At 47.3% G+C, this 18,020-nt stretch overlaps 1 protein-coding gene across 4 annotated transcripts in view; it reads right to left on the bottom strand.

Annotated features, from left to right (window-relative positions):
* The window catches only part of MTMR4 (myotubularin related protein 4), a 58,626-nt gene that overhangs the window by 31,148 nt on the left and 9,458 nt on the right, over positions 1-18,020 (bottom strand). For all 4 annotated transcript variants that reach the window (XM_069791560.1, XM_069791563.1, XM_069791561.1 and 1 more), the window contains exon 2: positions 5,858-5,931. In XM_069791560.1, coding sequence (XP_069647661.1) covers positions 5,858-5,860 — 3 coding nt within the window. In that variant the 5' untranslated portion in view covers positions 5,861-5,931. The remainder of the gene's footprint in view (positions 1-5,857; positions 5,932-18,020) is intronic.

Below are 18,020 nucleotides of genomic sequence, written 5' to 3'. Positions count from 1 at the left end.
ATACAAAACCATGGACAAGGCAGGTAAGACATCTGCTCCGACCCACGGTGAGATTCTTAGGACCAGCGCTCAGTTCAGGGCCTGGCATGGGGACTGCTTCCAGCTCGAGTTGCAGAAGGACCTTTGTAACCCAAAGCTGCAGCTGCGCAGAGTTAAAACGTTGCTCATCAGATGATTACTTTGAATTTCCAACCTAAGCTGACCTGAACATCCACAAATAGATCTCCCGCTTTCACTGAAATATTTTTGCACTTCTAGCATTAGAAAAAGACTCACACATGGCTTAGAAACTTCTGCCCAAGAGCTGAGCCTGGTGCAGAGCAGAAGTAGACCTTGCATCTTGGAGCGTTCAGCAGCGTCTCAGAGGCTCACAGTTTCAGGAGGAACTTGATTCAAACTCTGCCACTTTCACCTCCTCCTCCAACAGTTCACAAAATACCTGCTCCCATTTCCATCCAATCAACAAGATGAGGACAGGAGCAGCGGCAGTGAGACTGCCCGGTGCCGGGCAGCCTGGGTGGCCAGGAACAGGAACGCAGAGCGCTCACAGCCTCGTTCAGCTGGCTTAGCTAGAGGGATTTCCTAAATGCCACCTTAGATGCTTCCCCAGCTGAACAGCTGGTATTTTCTCCATTATCATTAACCACCACCAGACTGAACAAGGAAGACAAGGTTATTTTCACATAACTGGGCTCCTCTGAGTGTTGTCCATATGCACATTCATGCAGGGGGAGGGAGAAACCTCCCTCATTTTCTCCCAAACACAACAATTCTAAAGGTTTCATGTACTCTGAGGAAGAGAGGAGCTGATTGTAACATGGACAGCATATTCTTAAGGCCAGTTGGCAGTACCTAACCCTTTTTTCTCCCACTAGCACTGCATGCTGTTCATGCTGTGAGTGGTGCTCTCCTGTGCCGCTCCTCCCACCCCTCCATATGCCTCTGCTTGCACACTGCAGGTAAACAGCTTGCAACCTCTCTTTCAGGTCCCAGAAGGGATTTGGAGGCTCTGAGATAGCACAGCGCTTGGCAAAGATAGGACTGGCACTCAAGGGGCCATCCTGCAGCCTCCAAGGGAGACAATATTCCCTACAGAGACATGCCTGCATGCACCAGAAGCCCAGCCTGCAGCATTGGGGTGAGCTGCCATCTGGTCCCACGTGCCCAGGGAATTCGTACTGGGAGCACAGACAGCCACCGTGATGCTGAAATCTCTCCAGTCAACACCCTGAACTGCACCTTTTCGTTAATGGCTAGCTCAGCTTTCTGCAAGACAGAGAAAGGGTGGTCCCAAAGAGCAGCTAATGCCCACCCTGCCGGGCCACCTCCAATTCCTCTTCGCAGGTCTGCAGCTCAATCTCTCCCCTTCAAAAATTACAATCCACTCAAGCAAAGATCTGCAAGTGCCTCAAAGAGCTTGAATGACACATAGATGCACTTGAGGAACCCAAACCCCTTGTGAAATACAGGTGCTGGCAGAGTCTAACACTTGCAGAAAGGTGGAAGCAAGCAGCCAAAGGGTGAGAAGAGGAAAACTGGTTCAGTCCACTGCAGGGAGGTGCCACTGCCAGCATACTGGACTCAACTTCTGAGTACAGGTATACCCTTCCCAACCCTGACATATCTTTATCCTCCATTTTCTTTTTGGCACCACAACTAAAATTACTGTAAATACTCTTTCATTAGGCAGCGGGCACCACTTCCATCCTTCCTACATATTAAGGGTGGGCTTTTCACCACCACAGCATGGTGCATCACCCTGCAGATGGAGAGGAGGCAAAGCAAGGGGCTATGGCCATGGATGGCAGAGATCTGAATCCGAAGCCCTGTCCCTGGTAGCACATCCATTGCACTGACTGCCCTAATCTGCCTCCAGCTGGAGAAAAATGACCGAAAAATTGGCAGGAGGAGGTGACTGTCCTGGGAAGGTACTCCCAGGACATCAGAAGCAAATTGACGGAAACTGGGGCAGCTCTGCCCAACAGCCTGGGGCTCCAGCAGTCACCAAGCCTTCGCCTGCTGCTGCACGCTGAGATGATCCCAGCAGCAGAGGTGTTATCAGGGTACTCTACTTTGCATCTGTCCAGGTCTGAATTTTTTTGATGAAGATCAAGGTAGGAACTGGTTATCTGGATCTTTTTACAGGTAAGGAGTGGAAGGGAGAGACTTGTATCATTTACCTCACCCTAAAAGTTAAAAATTATCCTCTTTCTGCTTAGCAGATAGCTACATCAGGGTGAGATGAACTGCACACATATTTCTATTTCTCTCCACTGCCTAGGCAGAGAATCTACATGAGCTGATGCAGAGAGCTGACTAGCTGTGGCCAAAGGGACTTCTTGTTCTGCCTCCTCTATTTTGTTGCACGAAGGACATCTTTTTTCAGGTCCCTCTAAAGAAATAGTTCATTTCCTCAAAGCCTAAGGAGGCCCTTGGGTAAACTGAAAGGCTGCTGAGCCACTGAGGTGGCCTCCCAGAAATAAACCCCTCAACTTGTGTGAAGAGAGCAGAAGTTACTATTTTATACCCTGTAAATCAGGACTGGGATGGTAAGTGCCATCCTTTCATCTTTATAGGATGATAGAAAAGCTTATATAGATCTGTAATACCACATTTAGTATTTGTTCAGAAAGCTGCCCAGAGATGAGCACCTAACAGAAATACAAAGCAAGAAGCCTTTGAGCAGAGGGACGAAAGAACAGAAGTCAAAGGCTATCAACTCTGTACACCAGCAAGAGTGGACAAGGGATGGCTAACCTGCGAAACCCCACCTATACTAAGTCATGGTCCCCCCCAAAGGGTATGAACCATTGTGGAAATCCAGATGTCCACAGTCCCAGTATCCCCAGCAGTAAGAAGAGGGAATGCTGCTGTGGGAGCTGTATGGCACGCTAAGAGCTAAGCCCTGACCTGCTGGCAGAGCAGCACAGCAGCTTGCACTAACTTACCTGCCAGGTTAGTTTTAAGTAATGTATTAAGGTACTGGATGCTTGTTAGGACTTCCATGAACCAGAGTTAAGGATTAAACCACCACTAGTGCTGTCTTCAAGGTCATTTTCATCAGCAGCCAGTCTTTGGGGAAGAAATTAGAAGAGTCTTACAATCAAAGCAAACAAAACTCTCAACTGACCCTAGACCCAGCATTCATAGCAGCAGAAAGGGGAGAGCAGCTGGTAATGCACATTTGGGGTGCTGCTGAGTAAGGCAGAAGCTTTTGGGCATGCCCTTGCTAACCAGAGGGCATTGGTGCAGTGCCCTCTGACTGTAGCTATCACCGGTAATTAAGTGCTCAGCATGCCTGCAGGGAACAGGGTTTCCAGCCAACCCTCCCAGCAGCCGAAGAAGGCCAGCCCAGAAGTACCCACAGATTAGCAGACTACCCCATGGAGCATCCATTAACCAGCAACTGACCTCCATCCCTCCCTGCAGACCTGCACTTAACTCAGAGTCACAACCCTCCAGAGAGGTCACAAAAGGACTCAAAGGAGGTTGTTAAAGAGTTTACACCAGCTCTCTACCTCTAACTGCTGACAGAAGCTCAGGTAGGTAGGTGGAGGCAAGTGCTTATTTCTACAGCTCACAATTATAAGTTGCTTTCTCTCCCCTGCCATGGGAGATAAAAAGCCTATACTCTCTTCCCAAAACAGTGGGTGAGAGGGGTGGGGTTTGGTGGTTTGTGTTTTTTTTTTTTTTTCCTTTTTTGTTCCCAAAAGGAAAAAATAATTTAAAAAAATCAAAGGAACATTTTAATAAAATATGAAAACCCCATAAATCCTTTTCAGAAGGTCCTTTGAAACTGTAAAGTCATCTTCATGTATTCATAAGGAGCAGAAGACCCTCTTGTCTAGAAGAAACCAAACTAAGGGCAGCCCATGGCCAGGTCAGGATAAGTATCTGTCGAGACACATGAAAGGAGTGCAGTGAAAAGTAAAAGCTTCCATGTTTTAATAAGTCTAAAGTTCCAGTCTACACACCCCAAAAAGAATACAAGTCTAGAGAGGCGTGACAAGGATTAAAGATGGCTTCTCTACAGAGAAGAATTTAAAAGACTAGAGCTCTTCAGATGTCTAATGGGAAGGTGACAGAGATCTACAAAATCCCAAAGGGCATGGGATGCTCACAGGCAGCACCACACTTCACCATTACTCTCAGTACAAGAACTGGGAACCATCAACCAAAATGACATGGGGCAGGTTCAAAAACAAAGCAAGAGGGGCTACCCTGCACAACTCGACAGGACATCTCTTTGCTGCAACGTGTTGCAACTGCAAATCTTTACTTGGTTTTGAAAAGCAGCTAGATGAATTCACAGAAGAAAAGTCTGCCAAGGGCTCATAAGACATCAATAAACTGTTTCTGGATTACCAAGTCACTGAGCTGCAGATCCTGACAGGGGAGGGCATACATCAGAGAGATGCTCTCCCCAGGCTCCCCTGCAGCATTTACCGGTGGCCCCCCATCAATGGGGTATCTGACTAACCAGGCCTTCGATGGACCCAGGCTGACCTTTTCCATGTTACCTGGAGGAATTTTTGATGTATTTTCCGTGTGTTTATTGACTTTTTTTTTGATTCATATCTGGATACATCTGCATCAGTCTCAACTCAATCCCATACAGAGAAGTTGTTGGGTTTTTACACTTCCAGTCTGACACCAGGGTAATTCCAACTTGAAGCATAAGACACTTTATCGGGTTACAAGGGCACGCTTTCATCCCTCCACCCCAGAGCAAGCTCCTTAACCTGAAGTGTGGCAGAAAGCTCTTCCAACAGAAAGCACAGGAGATCTTGAGACAAAACAAGAGAGCATGAGAATAGGGACTACACTAAAAATGCTGCGTGCATAACTCCTAGAGCTGACAGTTCAATTAAGGCAGAGAAAACATTTCCTTTTCTGTTCCAGTTGTTAATAGATCACATGGGGGACAATCCCATAGGAGACATCACTATTTCCTCGAGCAGTCTGCCATATTTTTTTAAATTTTTTCTTTTAACGTTTAACCTAAATTTTCATGTCCTCAATTTGAATTTCCAGCCCTTTGACTATTTCTGCCATTCTTCTCTGCACTCCTTCCAACATAATGATACACTTCTGGCAGTGGCGAGCATGAAGCTGATGATAATACCATGTTACTGCAGCAACGCTCAGGCTCCGTGCCTACCCACAGCCCAATATGCAGATCACCATGTTGCCTTCAAACCCCTATTCAAACTACCACCCTAACGACACTTTCAGCATATCTTTCAACATTCCTGGTCTCCAGCTTTCCTCCTCTCATCAGACCGTGCATATTTTGGGTTATTTCTTGCTGGAGGCATTAGAGGCACTTTACCCGAGTTTATCAGCAATCTGGCTGTTTTGGCTGTGTTTCAGTCTTTCCAGATTCTTTTATACCATATTTTTCTGTGACTAATTATTGTGAAATTTATGCTACTTTGGTGGCACCAGAGCACATTATTAACATGGTGTTAAATCTTCATTGAGAGGTGACAGAGGAACAGAATGAGAAACCCCAGCATTAAGTTTTAAAGTAAATAAATCAGTAAGCCACAAAAACTGGATGACTATGTCAGTAGTCCAAGGAGGCAGAAGGGGATTCCAATCTTTCTTACTTTTTTTCCTGTATATTCCAATAACAAGATTAAGGGTGAACTTATCCTACCAACAGTATATCTTGGCCACAGTAATAAAACCTCTCTATATTACATTATTATATATAACACACAATACTATAGCACTCTTCCTTCCCATTCTTGTATTTATTCTCATACATTTAGCAGCATTACAAGATTTGGACACACAAAGAAAGAACAAAACCACCCACAGAGGACAGAGGCAGACTAGAATGTATACTCACCATCCTCAGACACTGTCCAAAATCTTCTGGTTCAAGCACAGCTCAGTCTCTTCTTGCTCTTCCACTAGTCTCACCTGCAACAAAGCAGAGAAAACCCGGAGCAGAAGTTTAGATCAACAGTAATGATACTTCAGTATGAACATAGGGGAGGGGGAAAAAAAATTATAGAAAAAATAAATAAATAAAAAATCAAGAGGCCAGCACCCTGTATCTATAACTGCTAACCTCTATTTAGTGCCCTTTCAGGAGCTGCTGGAAATCAGATTCAGCATCACCGGCGAGAAACCAAATCCTTTTAGTCAGCTGGCCACTACACACAGCATGCAGGACTTGTTACCCATCAGCACACACCAGCCAGTACCCTAGAGGCACAAAACCCACACCTCGGGGGAGCACAGGAGGGAGCTGAAAGAAGAAAGGCTTGGTCATTATGGTTCAAGGACCTGGGGAGGATCCTTCTTCATATGAAACTGCTGTGCTTGGAAAAGATCGTTGTGGTCTTGGGAGGAAATCACCTCTAAAATCAAATCTTGTCCTGCCTAGGAAGTAGGGCAAGATGCAAGAGACCGAAGTGCCGTGCAAAAACTAGCAGCCCCTTCTGCCAGCTTTCCCCCTGCTAGCAGGAGGACTGGTCACAGAAGGTGTTTTGTAGAAGGGAAAAAGCCAAGCAGAAAGACTTGAGCAAGGTCCTGCTCTGAGAAGATCCTTTCCAATACCACCAGATGGTCCTACAGGTGATCCTGGGATTTCCATAGAGGAACAGACCCTTGAGGTTTTCAGTTCTCTCCGATATGGGATTATTTGATCACCAACATATCTCTCATCTGTACAAATTCTGCCCTCTATTCTCCTCTTCCAGCCCCACACGGGACTGAATTATACACAGTCGAACACTGCCATCGGAAACATGTTGACAGCCCTGTAGCTGCTCTGTGCACTCCCGTTCCCGGTGCCACTCACCCAGCTGCACAGTCCCTTCACTGTGCACACAAGTAGCATGGAAATCTGCACACAGGTGTCCCAATGGTTTTTAAAAATAACAACGTTTTAAGTGGGGATGTTCAGTATTTAAGTGTAGCCTGAAGATGGCTTAGAGCTCATCAACCAAACCTGATTTCTGCCAGTCACCAGCAGCCTGTAGCACGACAAAGCTCCAGGAATGCTCAAGGTCTTTGGTAAGTTTTGCCACCATGCATTTTTAACCTTTTTCCTCATTAGATTAAATACAAATGTCAACAAATGTGGAATTAGAGACTGTCTAAACATCTTGCACAACATACCCCAGCTGAGAATTACTCCTCCTTCCGCCGTTGAGGAACTGGGTCAGCTACAGAAGCGTTTCTGAATACCTACTCAAGGCTTTCCTTCCACTCAGGGATTTCTTTCCCAGCCCAGAATTATGTGAGGTTTGACACCCACACGTTAGAAGGCCAAGCTGAATGCCAGCACTAAGGAGTCATTTCTGAAACATAATCTTCATTGTGAGCAAGCAGCACGTAAGCAAGTCCTTCAGCACTGCTGCGCAATGCGGGAGGCAGCTCCCACCCTGCTCTAGCAGTGCTGTCAGGTAGGAATAATTACACTTGTACTTTCAGTTAATTTCCCATGTCCTGCCATGCACTTGATGAGAAAGGACAGGAGAAAGGAATGGAGTACAGAAAGGATTAAAAACTTGTGCACTGTATTACCTTACATTTAAAAGCAGATCACCAAGTTTCAGGAAATACGAAAAAAACCCCACAGTGGGAATCAACTTTTTTACTCGGAAAATAGAAAAAGCCAAATACTGCAATATCTCCCTTCAAACCCAGATCCAGCCTGTCTCTTTTTAACTATAAAAGCCTTTTCCCCCACCTTTTTCCCCACTATTTAGCAAAATTACCACACTTATCAGACTTCATATAGAGAAAAAAAACCTAGTAGCAGCTTACCATGCCACCAGGAATTGTCACTGCCATCTGGTGCCTTACAAATTAGGTGAAAAGCACAATTAGCAAGGGAAGTAAAATGTTAAGTATGCTTTGTTCACTAGTCTGAAGATATCTGAATTATTGATAACACTGAATGACACACGAGTACTTTTCCTGTGGTACGCTTTGTACCAATTTATTAAATCATTGCTAATGGCTACTTCAGTTTCTCACTTCCTTCCTTGTAGAAGTTGGTAATTGCTAGAAACTGCAACTTTCTTTGACTGCACCATATTTGAGGATGTTCCTCCCTGCTCCCATCCCCCAAGCTATTCTTGAAAGCCCATTGCCCAAGAGCAAGGCAGTTCACGGCAGCCGGGACTCCTGCAGCAGCATTAGCTCAGCCTGAAGGAATGCCACTACTCCTCCGCCCCCAAGGGCTTCCTCATCCTGGACGGAGCAAGGATGAAGCTGAAGGGGCTCCTGAAGGTTTATGGGGTGAAGGAAGCCAGGAGATACCACAAAAACCCAAGTACTGCTTGGACCACCAAGGAAAACCTTGGGCCTCCAGCACTACCCAAATTACTTCTGGTCCAGTCCACCCATCTGCAGGCAACTTCACTCATGTACATGTGCAGCACATGCTCCTCCACTGCATCGGAAATGCATCCCCCCTGCTTCAGGGCTGGCTGTGGTCCTCCTCCTTTCAAAGGCTGCCATATTTGACTGGCTGCTGGCTCTGCTGCTCTGACTTCCAGCCAAGCGGTCTCCAGCCCTCAGGAGGGAAGATGGTAGCTGCTCAACACACCCAGCACCACTGCCCGACACTTCTCTGGGCTGGCACCTACCACCTCTCCTGGGGAAGTCAGGCATGCGGGTTTGCAGCTGCTCAAGGAGCTGTTTCCCATACAGGAGGTTGGATTCCCCCAAAATCCAGGTCAGAAGCTCCCCTAAAATCTTGGTCACAGGGGATGGGCTAGAGCTGGCCAACTGTTATGCCCAGCCAAGGCGGAGGCTGATGCTGCTGAAGTAAATGAAGAGGGGACCAGAGACAGAGACAGGCAAGACAAAAAGGGTGAAACTGGAGAGAAGATAAAAAAACCACAATGCCTTTTCAAGCATGGATGGAAACCACAGCCCAGAGCCTCATGCTGTTCTGCTGCTGTGCAATCACGGACAGAGTGCAGGGCTCACGCCCCACAGCCAGCAGCCTGCTGCCCTCCCCATTGCTCCGCTGGAGGGAGGCACCAGACAGCACTAGAGGTGCCGGTCCTGCTGACGAGGCCGGCGGGGTGATGCTGCCTGACACACCTGGGTTGGGGGAAGTAGAGAAAATAACTCACTTCACTTGAGCGTTTTTATAGACTGTATCCTACCCTGGAACTATTAATCTCAGAGCCAAACCCTCAGATAATAAGGAAGTGTCAGAGTTGAGAACACTTTTAAAAATCTTAATTTGCTCTCCCCATAGCCCTCTGGCCCACGTGACTCACGCGTGTTATTGTACACTTCGTTACGCAACCACATTATTTCCTCCAGGGATCTTTGCCTCTCCCAGTGCAAAACAGAGTGGCGGGGACTGAAGCAGCAGCCGTCTTGAAACCTCTGCCCCTGTTTGCTGCAGATGCTAGAATAGACCCGAGAGCTGCAAGAAAAGAGCCTGGACAGAAGGACCAAGCTCTGCCTGCAGAGCTGGACCTGTCCTCCTCCAGGATGTTCAGCCACCACCCAAGCCAGACATTTCGCAGACGACCAGTGACTATTCTCCATTTTCTGAATTACAGCTCCAGACTCAAACACCCAGGGTTGCCTCTCAGCTGCAAGCCAAGTCAAGGCGCAATATAAACTGTACATGCACTGGAAAACCTGACTCTCCAAGCAAACAATTAGACCGTCAAAAATCAGAAGAAACATTTACTCTCTTTCTGCCTCTCCACGTCTCACAGAGGTGCCACGAAAGCGTACGGCTGCTTCACCAGTGTGTATTTACAGGAGCCTCACAGAAAAGCTTGTGAAAAGCTTAATAGCCCTGCCTTCAGCACAGCTTGATTAGCAACAGCGAGCCAGAGCCAGGCTTAGGAAACACGGCATGGCCGCTCCCTGCGATCACCTGCTGTTGGCACACTGCGGGGAGCAGAGCTCCTTTGGGAGGGAGGAAGGATGCCCATCAGGGCGCACAGGGGTATTTCAGACATGGATGGGGAGCTCTGGAAAGGTGGGAAACGCAGCCGGCACCGATTACACCTTCCAGCCTCGTTAGTGCTGCTGCGATGCAGTTTTTGGTGCGCACCCCAGGCGAGGTGGGTGGCCCCTCTGGCAGCTCCACGCTTCCCGCTATGAGACTTGTTTTTAATTGCTTATAAAACTTCACCAATTGTTCACAGTTGGAGCAAAGCTCTCTGCGCTCAGTGCCTGCCCCAGGCAGAGATTTTGTTTTAATTTCAGCTAAAATGGTAGAGTTAGTCCTGATGTACTTAATGGGGAAAAACAAGTCCCAATATTAAACAGGGGATGTTAGAAGAAACAACCGGGAACACTGCTAGCCTTATTTCGACCTCAAATGAAACAGAACCGCCATCTCAAGCCTCTCAACTAATTAAGGGGCTAAAATTACAATTGTCAGACCACATAGTTACATGCAAAGCAGATTGTATGGGACAGTCTTTGTTATTTTAAGCAAAATTACAGGTCCGAGGGCTGTTCCTAATGAAGGCCGCTACCAGATGGTCTTCAACAACAAAAAACTTTTACTGATGAGTAACTATTAAAAAGAAAAGATTGGGTGGCCAGAGCTTAAGAATGTCACAGTAATACCAGATGACGATGACAAGTTGCCAAAGTATTCGGATTGCTCTGCAACGCTAAGTGATCATAATTTAACTGCATACAGGTATAACCAGAGGCAAGGTATGAATTCAGAGATCCAGAATTACTCACAAGATGAAGGGCTATTGGAAAACAGCACATTGTGTACCTTAGAGGACCCCACAGTCACCTCTGCGTGAGCTGCAGGACAAGTAGCAGGCAAAGAGTCTATTGCAGCAATACATAAAAGTAGTAAGCAGCAGAAGCGTCAAATTGACGGCATTTCTGTCCCCAGTGCTGCTGGGGCCACGGCTACAACTGCCTCCAGGTGGCCAGAGCTAAGACAGCAAGTTTGAAGCAGAAAGACAAAACCCATCTAGCAATCCAAAGCAAAACAAGCTCACATATGCAGCTTAAAAAAAAAAAATAAAGAGAAGACTTGTTCAATATGTTTAAGTATTTATGCGAAATATAGTCAGCTCTGGGCAACCCTGCTGACAAAGATATAACTCAATCCAATTACTGGTAGATGAAGTTTCAGAATTGGATAAATTCTATCAAGCTTATGAAAAAAGCTATCCTTTTTACTGCTTAGGGTACTTAGAACAGATCAGACACTTTTTTTTGGTTCAGGTCTGAATACGTGAATCCCCACATGCCTCTGAGTAAGTAGAGCTGCCCGCAATGCCCTTTGCACACCCCAACTCGGGCTGCTCTTCCCAAGGAGATCAGTGACTCAGGATTACAGACTGAATCTCACGTTCAAAGTCAACCTGCCTATGAGATGTGGGGAGGGCAAGAGACATTCTCCCAGGGGTGGGAAGTACCTGCCACAGCACTGCAGCACTGCACACACGTTACCCATCCCGAGTACCAGGGGATGGTCTCAGACCAACAAGGAGCATGACAAGGACTTCATCTTGCTCAGCCCACGGCACAGAACCATGTACTGCCCGAGAATGGAACCACCCTGGCTTACCCACAGCCACCGCAGCAGCCAGGAGAGGATAACAGCTTGCAAACCCTTCCTGGCCATCCAGTCTAAGAGTCAGTTTGTGATTAAAATGCCCTGAAAGCGTTTTCCTTCATATTTAAAAACGATCAAGACCTCTCTGAAGACCGATTAGGCTCCTCTTGCATTCGAAGCAGGAACATCTAGGTTTCAAACAGGGTTTTGCACCTCAAACAGGTTACACCCAAAAGATCAGACCAGGACACATAAAGCAGCTCTTTGCATGACTGCAGAGACACCTGGGAAAGCTGCTGTAGCCAGAAACACTCCTGACTACACAGCACCATCCTACAGGAGAAATTCACCTTTTGGCCCTCAAAAACATACCCAGATGTGGCTGGTGCTTTGCTAGTCCTCATGCACATTCTCAGACCAAGTTTATACAGCTGTACAGTGAAGATGTCAGAGGCCATCCTCCAAACCAGTGCCATTACCGGTCAGAGTCATGCGGGTAACATCAGGACAGATTATCCAGTCCTGCTTGACTGACAGCTAGGCATCAACAAGGAGAGAAACAGCATATGCATGTGCCAGCTGCAAAGGAGGGTAGTTGAACATGTGCGCATGGATAAGATTACAGAGAGCACAGAGCAACAGGACGGAAACCAGAGCCATGTTGGGAGAGCAAATCCCTGAGGAAGTGCTGAAGGAGCAGCAGAGCGAGGGAGAGAACAGGCAGAGCGAGTTCAGGGAAGGGATTTCAGGAGCACAACTGCTGTAGAGTCAAAACTCCTGAACAGGGAGATTTTGCCAAGCTCAAGGTTTTTGCAGCAGCAGGTAAGGGAGGTTAAGGAGGCAAGGGACTTCAGTCTGAACAGGTTGCTTACAGGGAACTTACCATGAAAGTGTGGTGGGGGGCAGAAATCAGCCACAGGAGGCGAGCAGGAGCAGAGGTGAACTTTGCCTTTAACAAGGGAGAAACTACACAGCATGGGGAAGGATTCAGAGGCAGGTGAGAAATTGAGAATAGGGGGGAAGGAGAATGGTGTAACAGGGAGGAAGAGACAGCATGTGATCAGAGGCAAGAGGACAAACCAGAGAACTTGTTTGGGCCTGGTGCAGGGAAAGGAGAAGAATGCCATGAGAAATGCAGAGGCAGGAAGGGATGTCGATACGGTATTTTGTCTTTTTCCCTCCAAAGAAACAGGGTCGTCTGCAGTAAAAAGGAAGGGGAAAGAAGACTGGAAAAGTCAGAGGTGTGCCCAGAGCAGCCCAGGCTTAATACCTGACAAAAGCAAAGCTCTTGTTTAGCAAAGACCAGAGCAGATCCATTACGAGCCTCGAACCCACAATGCTGCAGCAGGCCAGGAGGCCTGGCCCTTGAGTGCTGCAAAATGAAAATGAACATAAGAAGTTTTGCAAAAGTAAATACATGAGGAGAGATGGGCTGAAGATTGCAGAGCTTGGGAAGTGCAACGCAGACCCCAAGGGCAGAGATGCTGGTGGCAACAGGGGTCTCTGCTTGAGCTGGGCTGGGGTGAGTGACCCCAGGGTGGGAGCTGCACCAGGACATGGGCAGTTTTGGGGTTCATGCTGGTGAATGGTGTAGAAGTGAGGACTGCCAAGGGTAGAAGAAACAGTGAAAACAGCAGCCCTGGAAGGAAGGATGCAGGAATGTAGAGGGCGTGGGGAGAGCTGGAGGGGGAAATGGGCAAACAAGACTAGAGCTTGGGGGAGTAAAACACCACCAGAATTTGAAAAATGCCTAACTTGATAGGCTGGGCCAGAGATATGCATGCAGTGAAGATCTGCCACCCACCTTTACGCCTCAGGCCCAGGGAATAGCTTAGCCTGGGGACAATATGAAAATGGTCTAATGACAACTTGTTTTGTGGAAGAGTGAAGAAAAAGGAGAGGGGAAGATCCTTATGGCCCATCCAAGCTGCAGGACCACTTCTCCAGCACCATTCTGTCCACCATGTCCTTTCCTCTGCCCAGGTTGCCCTGCCACATCTCACTCAGCCAAGGAGTCAGGAGAAATGGATACATAGAGGAGCCAGTAAACAGTTTACACCATGTGCACGGGCAGACAGACTGAGAGACTCCAGTTCAGAGGACACCTACAGTAAGAAGGGTCCAGCAGTGCCACCCAGATGTCAAAGCGTGCAGGATTACAAGCAAAGAGAACAGAGCCCAGCACTTTGCCAGACCCCTAATGAGCACTACTATCCATCACTGCAGTGATTTTAAGCATAATTAATTTCAGCAGCATGCCTGCCTGCCAGCTGACTCCACTCTTTACATTAATGACAGTGAAATCAGAATTTCAAGGGGAAACCAGTAACTGCGAAGAAAGCTCCACATACTGCACAGCAAGGACCATTAGCACGTGTTAGTTAAGATCATCTCCTTTCTCTTAACCAAGGCTGTGGCAGCAAAATACATTGCTCTGCAGGTGAAGCAGCCAAGGGGCTGGGGGCAGCCGGTGGCACCAGGTGGCAGCAGCACACCAGGGATGCTCCCCTGCCAGGTCAGCCTCTGCCTCCTCCTTCACCTTCGTAAGGAACTGGCAGAGAACAGGGACTGGCAAAGGTTCTGCACGATGCCACACGCGCTGCCATCGCTGCACTGATTCATTTGCCATCACAGCCAGCGAGAAGCTGAGACACCAGCAGAGAGCGAGACAGACCCCTCATTCATTTCAGTGGCACATGGAGGAACCATGGACCTAAAGAGCCCTCACTGCCTCCATGCCATCCCCATCCTCAAGGCCTTTCATCCCAAGCCGGCAGAGAAGGGATTCAAAGCCAAGGCTCCAAGCTAAACTTCATAACCACCGGACTAACGGAGACAGGAAGCACAGCTTTGGCAAGCATTTCCAACGCCCCCTGTAACTCCAGCCTGTGGTCCTCCAGTTTTGTTTGCTTTTCTTTAAAAAAGCAGTTGGGACATTTCAAGTCACAATTAAGCCTTTATTCAAGTACAAACAGTTGCCTGGTCCCTACCCAAAACAGTGCAGATGGACCTGTCCCAGCTGCAATCCACACTCCTGCCTGCTCCTGGTTCTCTGCCTGTAGCCCTGGAGAGACATGTGGGCACTGGGCGCCCTCTCACTCCACCGCTGGCAGCCCTGTTACCTCCCTCCACACCACACCATGCGAAGATTTTAACTCAATCTCAGGAAGGAAGCAGCAACAACTTCAAGGAAATGGTGCTTGTGCTACTGAGGTCACATCCCAGGCTGGAGTCTCCAGGCTGGAGAAGCGCTGTCTAAACTGGTCTCTGCAAACACTCACTTCCTATGCATCAGGAGAATTCACCTTTTAATTCCCATCAACTTGTGGACTCTTTAACAGCTGCAGTTTTCTTTGAAAGGCAATCTTTGTGAGTGCAGAAAAAAGCCTGAAATATGTGATCCAAATCCACCAGAAGGCTCAGAACTCAAAAGATAAAGTCCTGAAGTGTGCTGCTCCCCCTCTCCACCCCACACAAACTTTCCCCAGCCAAGGTCACGGCTCTTTGGAGCACCCACCTGCAATATACTCATACTCACCATCTTGGTACTTTAAAATAATTTTGACTAAATAGCAGCAACACAACTTCAGCTCAGTTGCTATTACAAATATAACTTCTATTACTCTCTTATACAGGTGCATAAACATACTCATCTGTATTATTTTAGAAGTCCTAAAGTTTATAAGGCATCTGCCTGCAGCCAGAGGACTGGACCAACGAGGGAACCATACCCCTCAGTAAAAGCAGCTGGAGACCAGGCAGGATACATTTGGCATCCAAACTGGTGCTAGACTAAACTGGTACCTGCCTGCAAGCATATGAATCCTCCCTGGGACAGACAGTCAATAGAAACAGTGTCTGAAAGAAAAAAATATTGCTGTTATTCCAGGTGATCACATGCCCTATAGTGGTCCCACAACACTAGTGGGTTTCACAGCCCTGAGGCAGCCACACTTCCAGCTCCAGCTGTGCCTCCTCTGCGCTGAAACCCCAGGGGTTGTTCTGCATGTGCTGCTGGCCAGAGGCAGACCCCAGGCCAGAGCCCATGCTCCATCATTCGCATACAAAATTTCTAGGAGAGCCTATTTTCTCCAAGGGTCATTTTCTTCTGTGGGATTAAAATGAAGCATTTTTTAGTTACCCACATAAAAATGTACATGAAAAAGCTACAACCAAAACTACAGCAGGTCTGAGAGGACAATAAAGCATCAAGATTTCTTCTCTTGACTCACCCAAACCAAGTCCAGGTTCCCTGGCAGCACCCTCCCAACCAGCTGCACCAACAAGATGAGGAGGATCCTGTGCCAGGGTCTGCAGCACTGACAGCTATGTCCAACCACTTGAAACATGGCTGGGAACACACACCTCTGCTCAACGCTCCTCCCTGCTCCTGGTGAAAACCCAGTTCCTCTCTAAAACTTGCAGTAATTGCACCATTATCAAATTAAGTACACAACTCCACCTTCCACAGGAAGAATGCTCTAAAACAGAGTGACAAACACCTGCTCAGGGTTTCTACCATCAAGCTACAGGAAGACAGATGACCACAAGATGAGAGGAAAAGCCTTGAGAGCTGTTATTAATAAGTTAAGAGCCCACTTTTGATTACATGTTCAACTTGAAATCTCTCACTTTTTGCTGAGCACAGTCATCCAATGGTCAAAGCTGTCAGCTCCTGCGGAAACGCCAGGTTTTTGGGCAGCTTCTCTGGATGGTATGTTATGACAACAGCCTGGATGTCCTCCTTCCCCATGCCACTGCAGAGAAGAGCCCTCTCAGGGCTTCATGTTGTCACTGCTGCTCTTCCCAACCAGACATGTACAGCAATGAACTCAGAAACTTGCCCTTCATGAGGCTTTTTCTGGGGGTGGTATCCCTCCCAATACCAACCAATACCTAACCTGACCTTTAACAATTCCCCTTTGCCACCCCAAGACCCCAAAATCTCTGGTTGGTTAAACTGGAGCCTCTGCTCTTTAATTTCTAAGTATCTGGAGCCTTTGAAAATGTGTTGCACTTTAGCAGTGGAAAATCATGTGAAGGGACTGCCTTGCACACTGACTTGCTTTCATTAATAAACTCACCTCAAATGACAGGGGCAGGAAAGCAAGTTGAGGTGAGCTTAATTGCTACCATGTCTGCTCTCTACCATGAGCTTAACTGTTTCTAAAAACAGTGCTGTCCATGACATCCTCTCAAAAGGCACTCTGAGAAAGGGAAATCCCCAGCCAATCAATAAAGGGAAAGAGAAGGCAATTCGATATATATAGCAAGTCCCCTGTTTATCTAGCAGTAAGAGCTGCATAAATTCACACACACTGTCCCTTCCCCGCTGCCAGCTTCTACCAGGACAGGGCATGAAGACAGCCACGTGACAAACTTGGTACTGAAATGAGCCTAAGGATTTATACTAATCTGTTGCAATTCACACAAATTTTTTTAGTGCTAGGAACAGAGCCTGGGATTTCTTACCTTTAATAACTGACTGTATTAAAACTCATTAAGCATCAAATTCCTGCCTCTAAAAGGTTTAGGACAAAAATGAAATGGATCAGATTTATTATATCTAAACACAAAGACAAATTTCAGGAGACAAGGGGATTTTTATCATCTTTGCTCAAATATGAGATAGTCACCTTCCTCCCATCAGCGCATCACTGATACGCACAGAGGAAATGCCACTGCCACTGAAACCAGCGGCAGATCTATTGGTAATTTCAGCTGAAACCAGATTTTCCCCAGCACTGTGCATTCATTTCAGCACATGCTCTGCAATGCAAGCCAGCATCCAGGGCTGCAGCACAACAGCTCTGGGTGCTGGCAGTAATGGAGAACAGGCAGAGTGGAAAGCTGCATCTTTGAAAGAAGTTGAAGTCGCAGCACTCGAGGAGGTATCCCACTTATCTTCTGTCGCTCCAGTAACAACCCTTTGCTCTGTGATTTTTGGGGGGTGGGAGGAAGCAGGAGCTGCAGCACGGCTATCTGCAGCACAAGTGTGGTGGGATCACACCTGCTGGGCTCCCTGCTCCCCAGGGAACTCCAACAGATGAACTGGCTGCTCATTTGAGCTTCGATTTTGACCGATTCATCATTAGTAAAACATGCTGAAAATGTGACTTCCTCTGCTACAAGACCTATTGAACCTTGTCTGAGAAGTCTGAGTAACTTCCTCTCATATTTCAATAAAAGAAGGCAAGCCCACAGGCAGAACAGTCTCTCTCATACTTCTGGAAATTCCTCTAGTAGAAACACCTATTGAAGAAGGAAAGATGCAGCAGAAGAGAGACGGAGGGAGGGGGTTTCACTTTTCATCAAGTCTGTGTTTTATTATAAAACAAAACTGTTAGTCCACTTTACAGGATGAAAACACTTTTGCTTCCTCTTTTGCCTCATTTGGCAATGGCAATGAAAGCTCTGCACGCTGTCTCCTAATGAGGCAGTCAGAAGACCTGCACAGAACCTTTGCATTCAACAGTTTTAT

The sequence above is a fragment of the Haliaeetus albicilla genome, chromosome 9, assembly GCF_947461875.1.
Source record: "Haliaeetus albicilla chromosome 9, bHalAlb1.1, whole genome shotgun sequence".
Taxonomy (NCBI): Eukaryota; Metazoa; Chordata; class Aves; order Accipitriformes; family Accipitridae; genus Haliaeetus; species Haliaeetus albicilla.
Note: the sequence above shows the minus strand (reverse complement) of the source record. Positions and strands in the feature narration are given on the sequence as shown.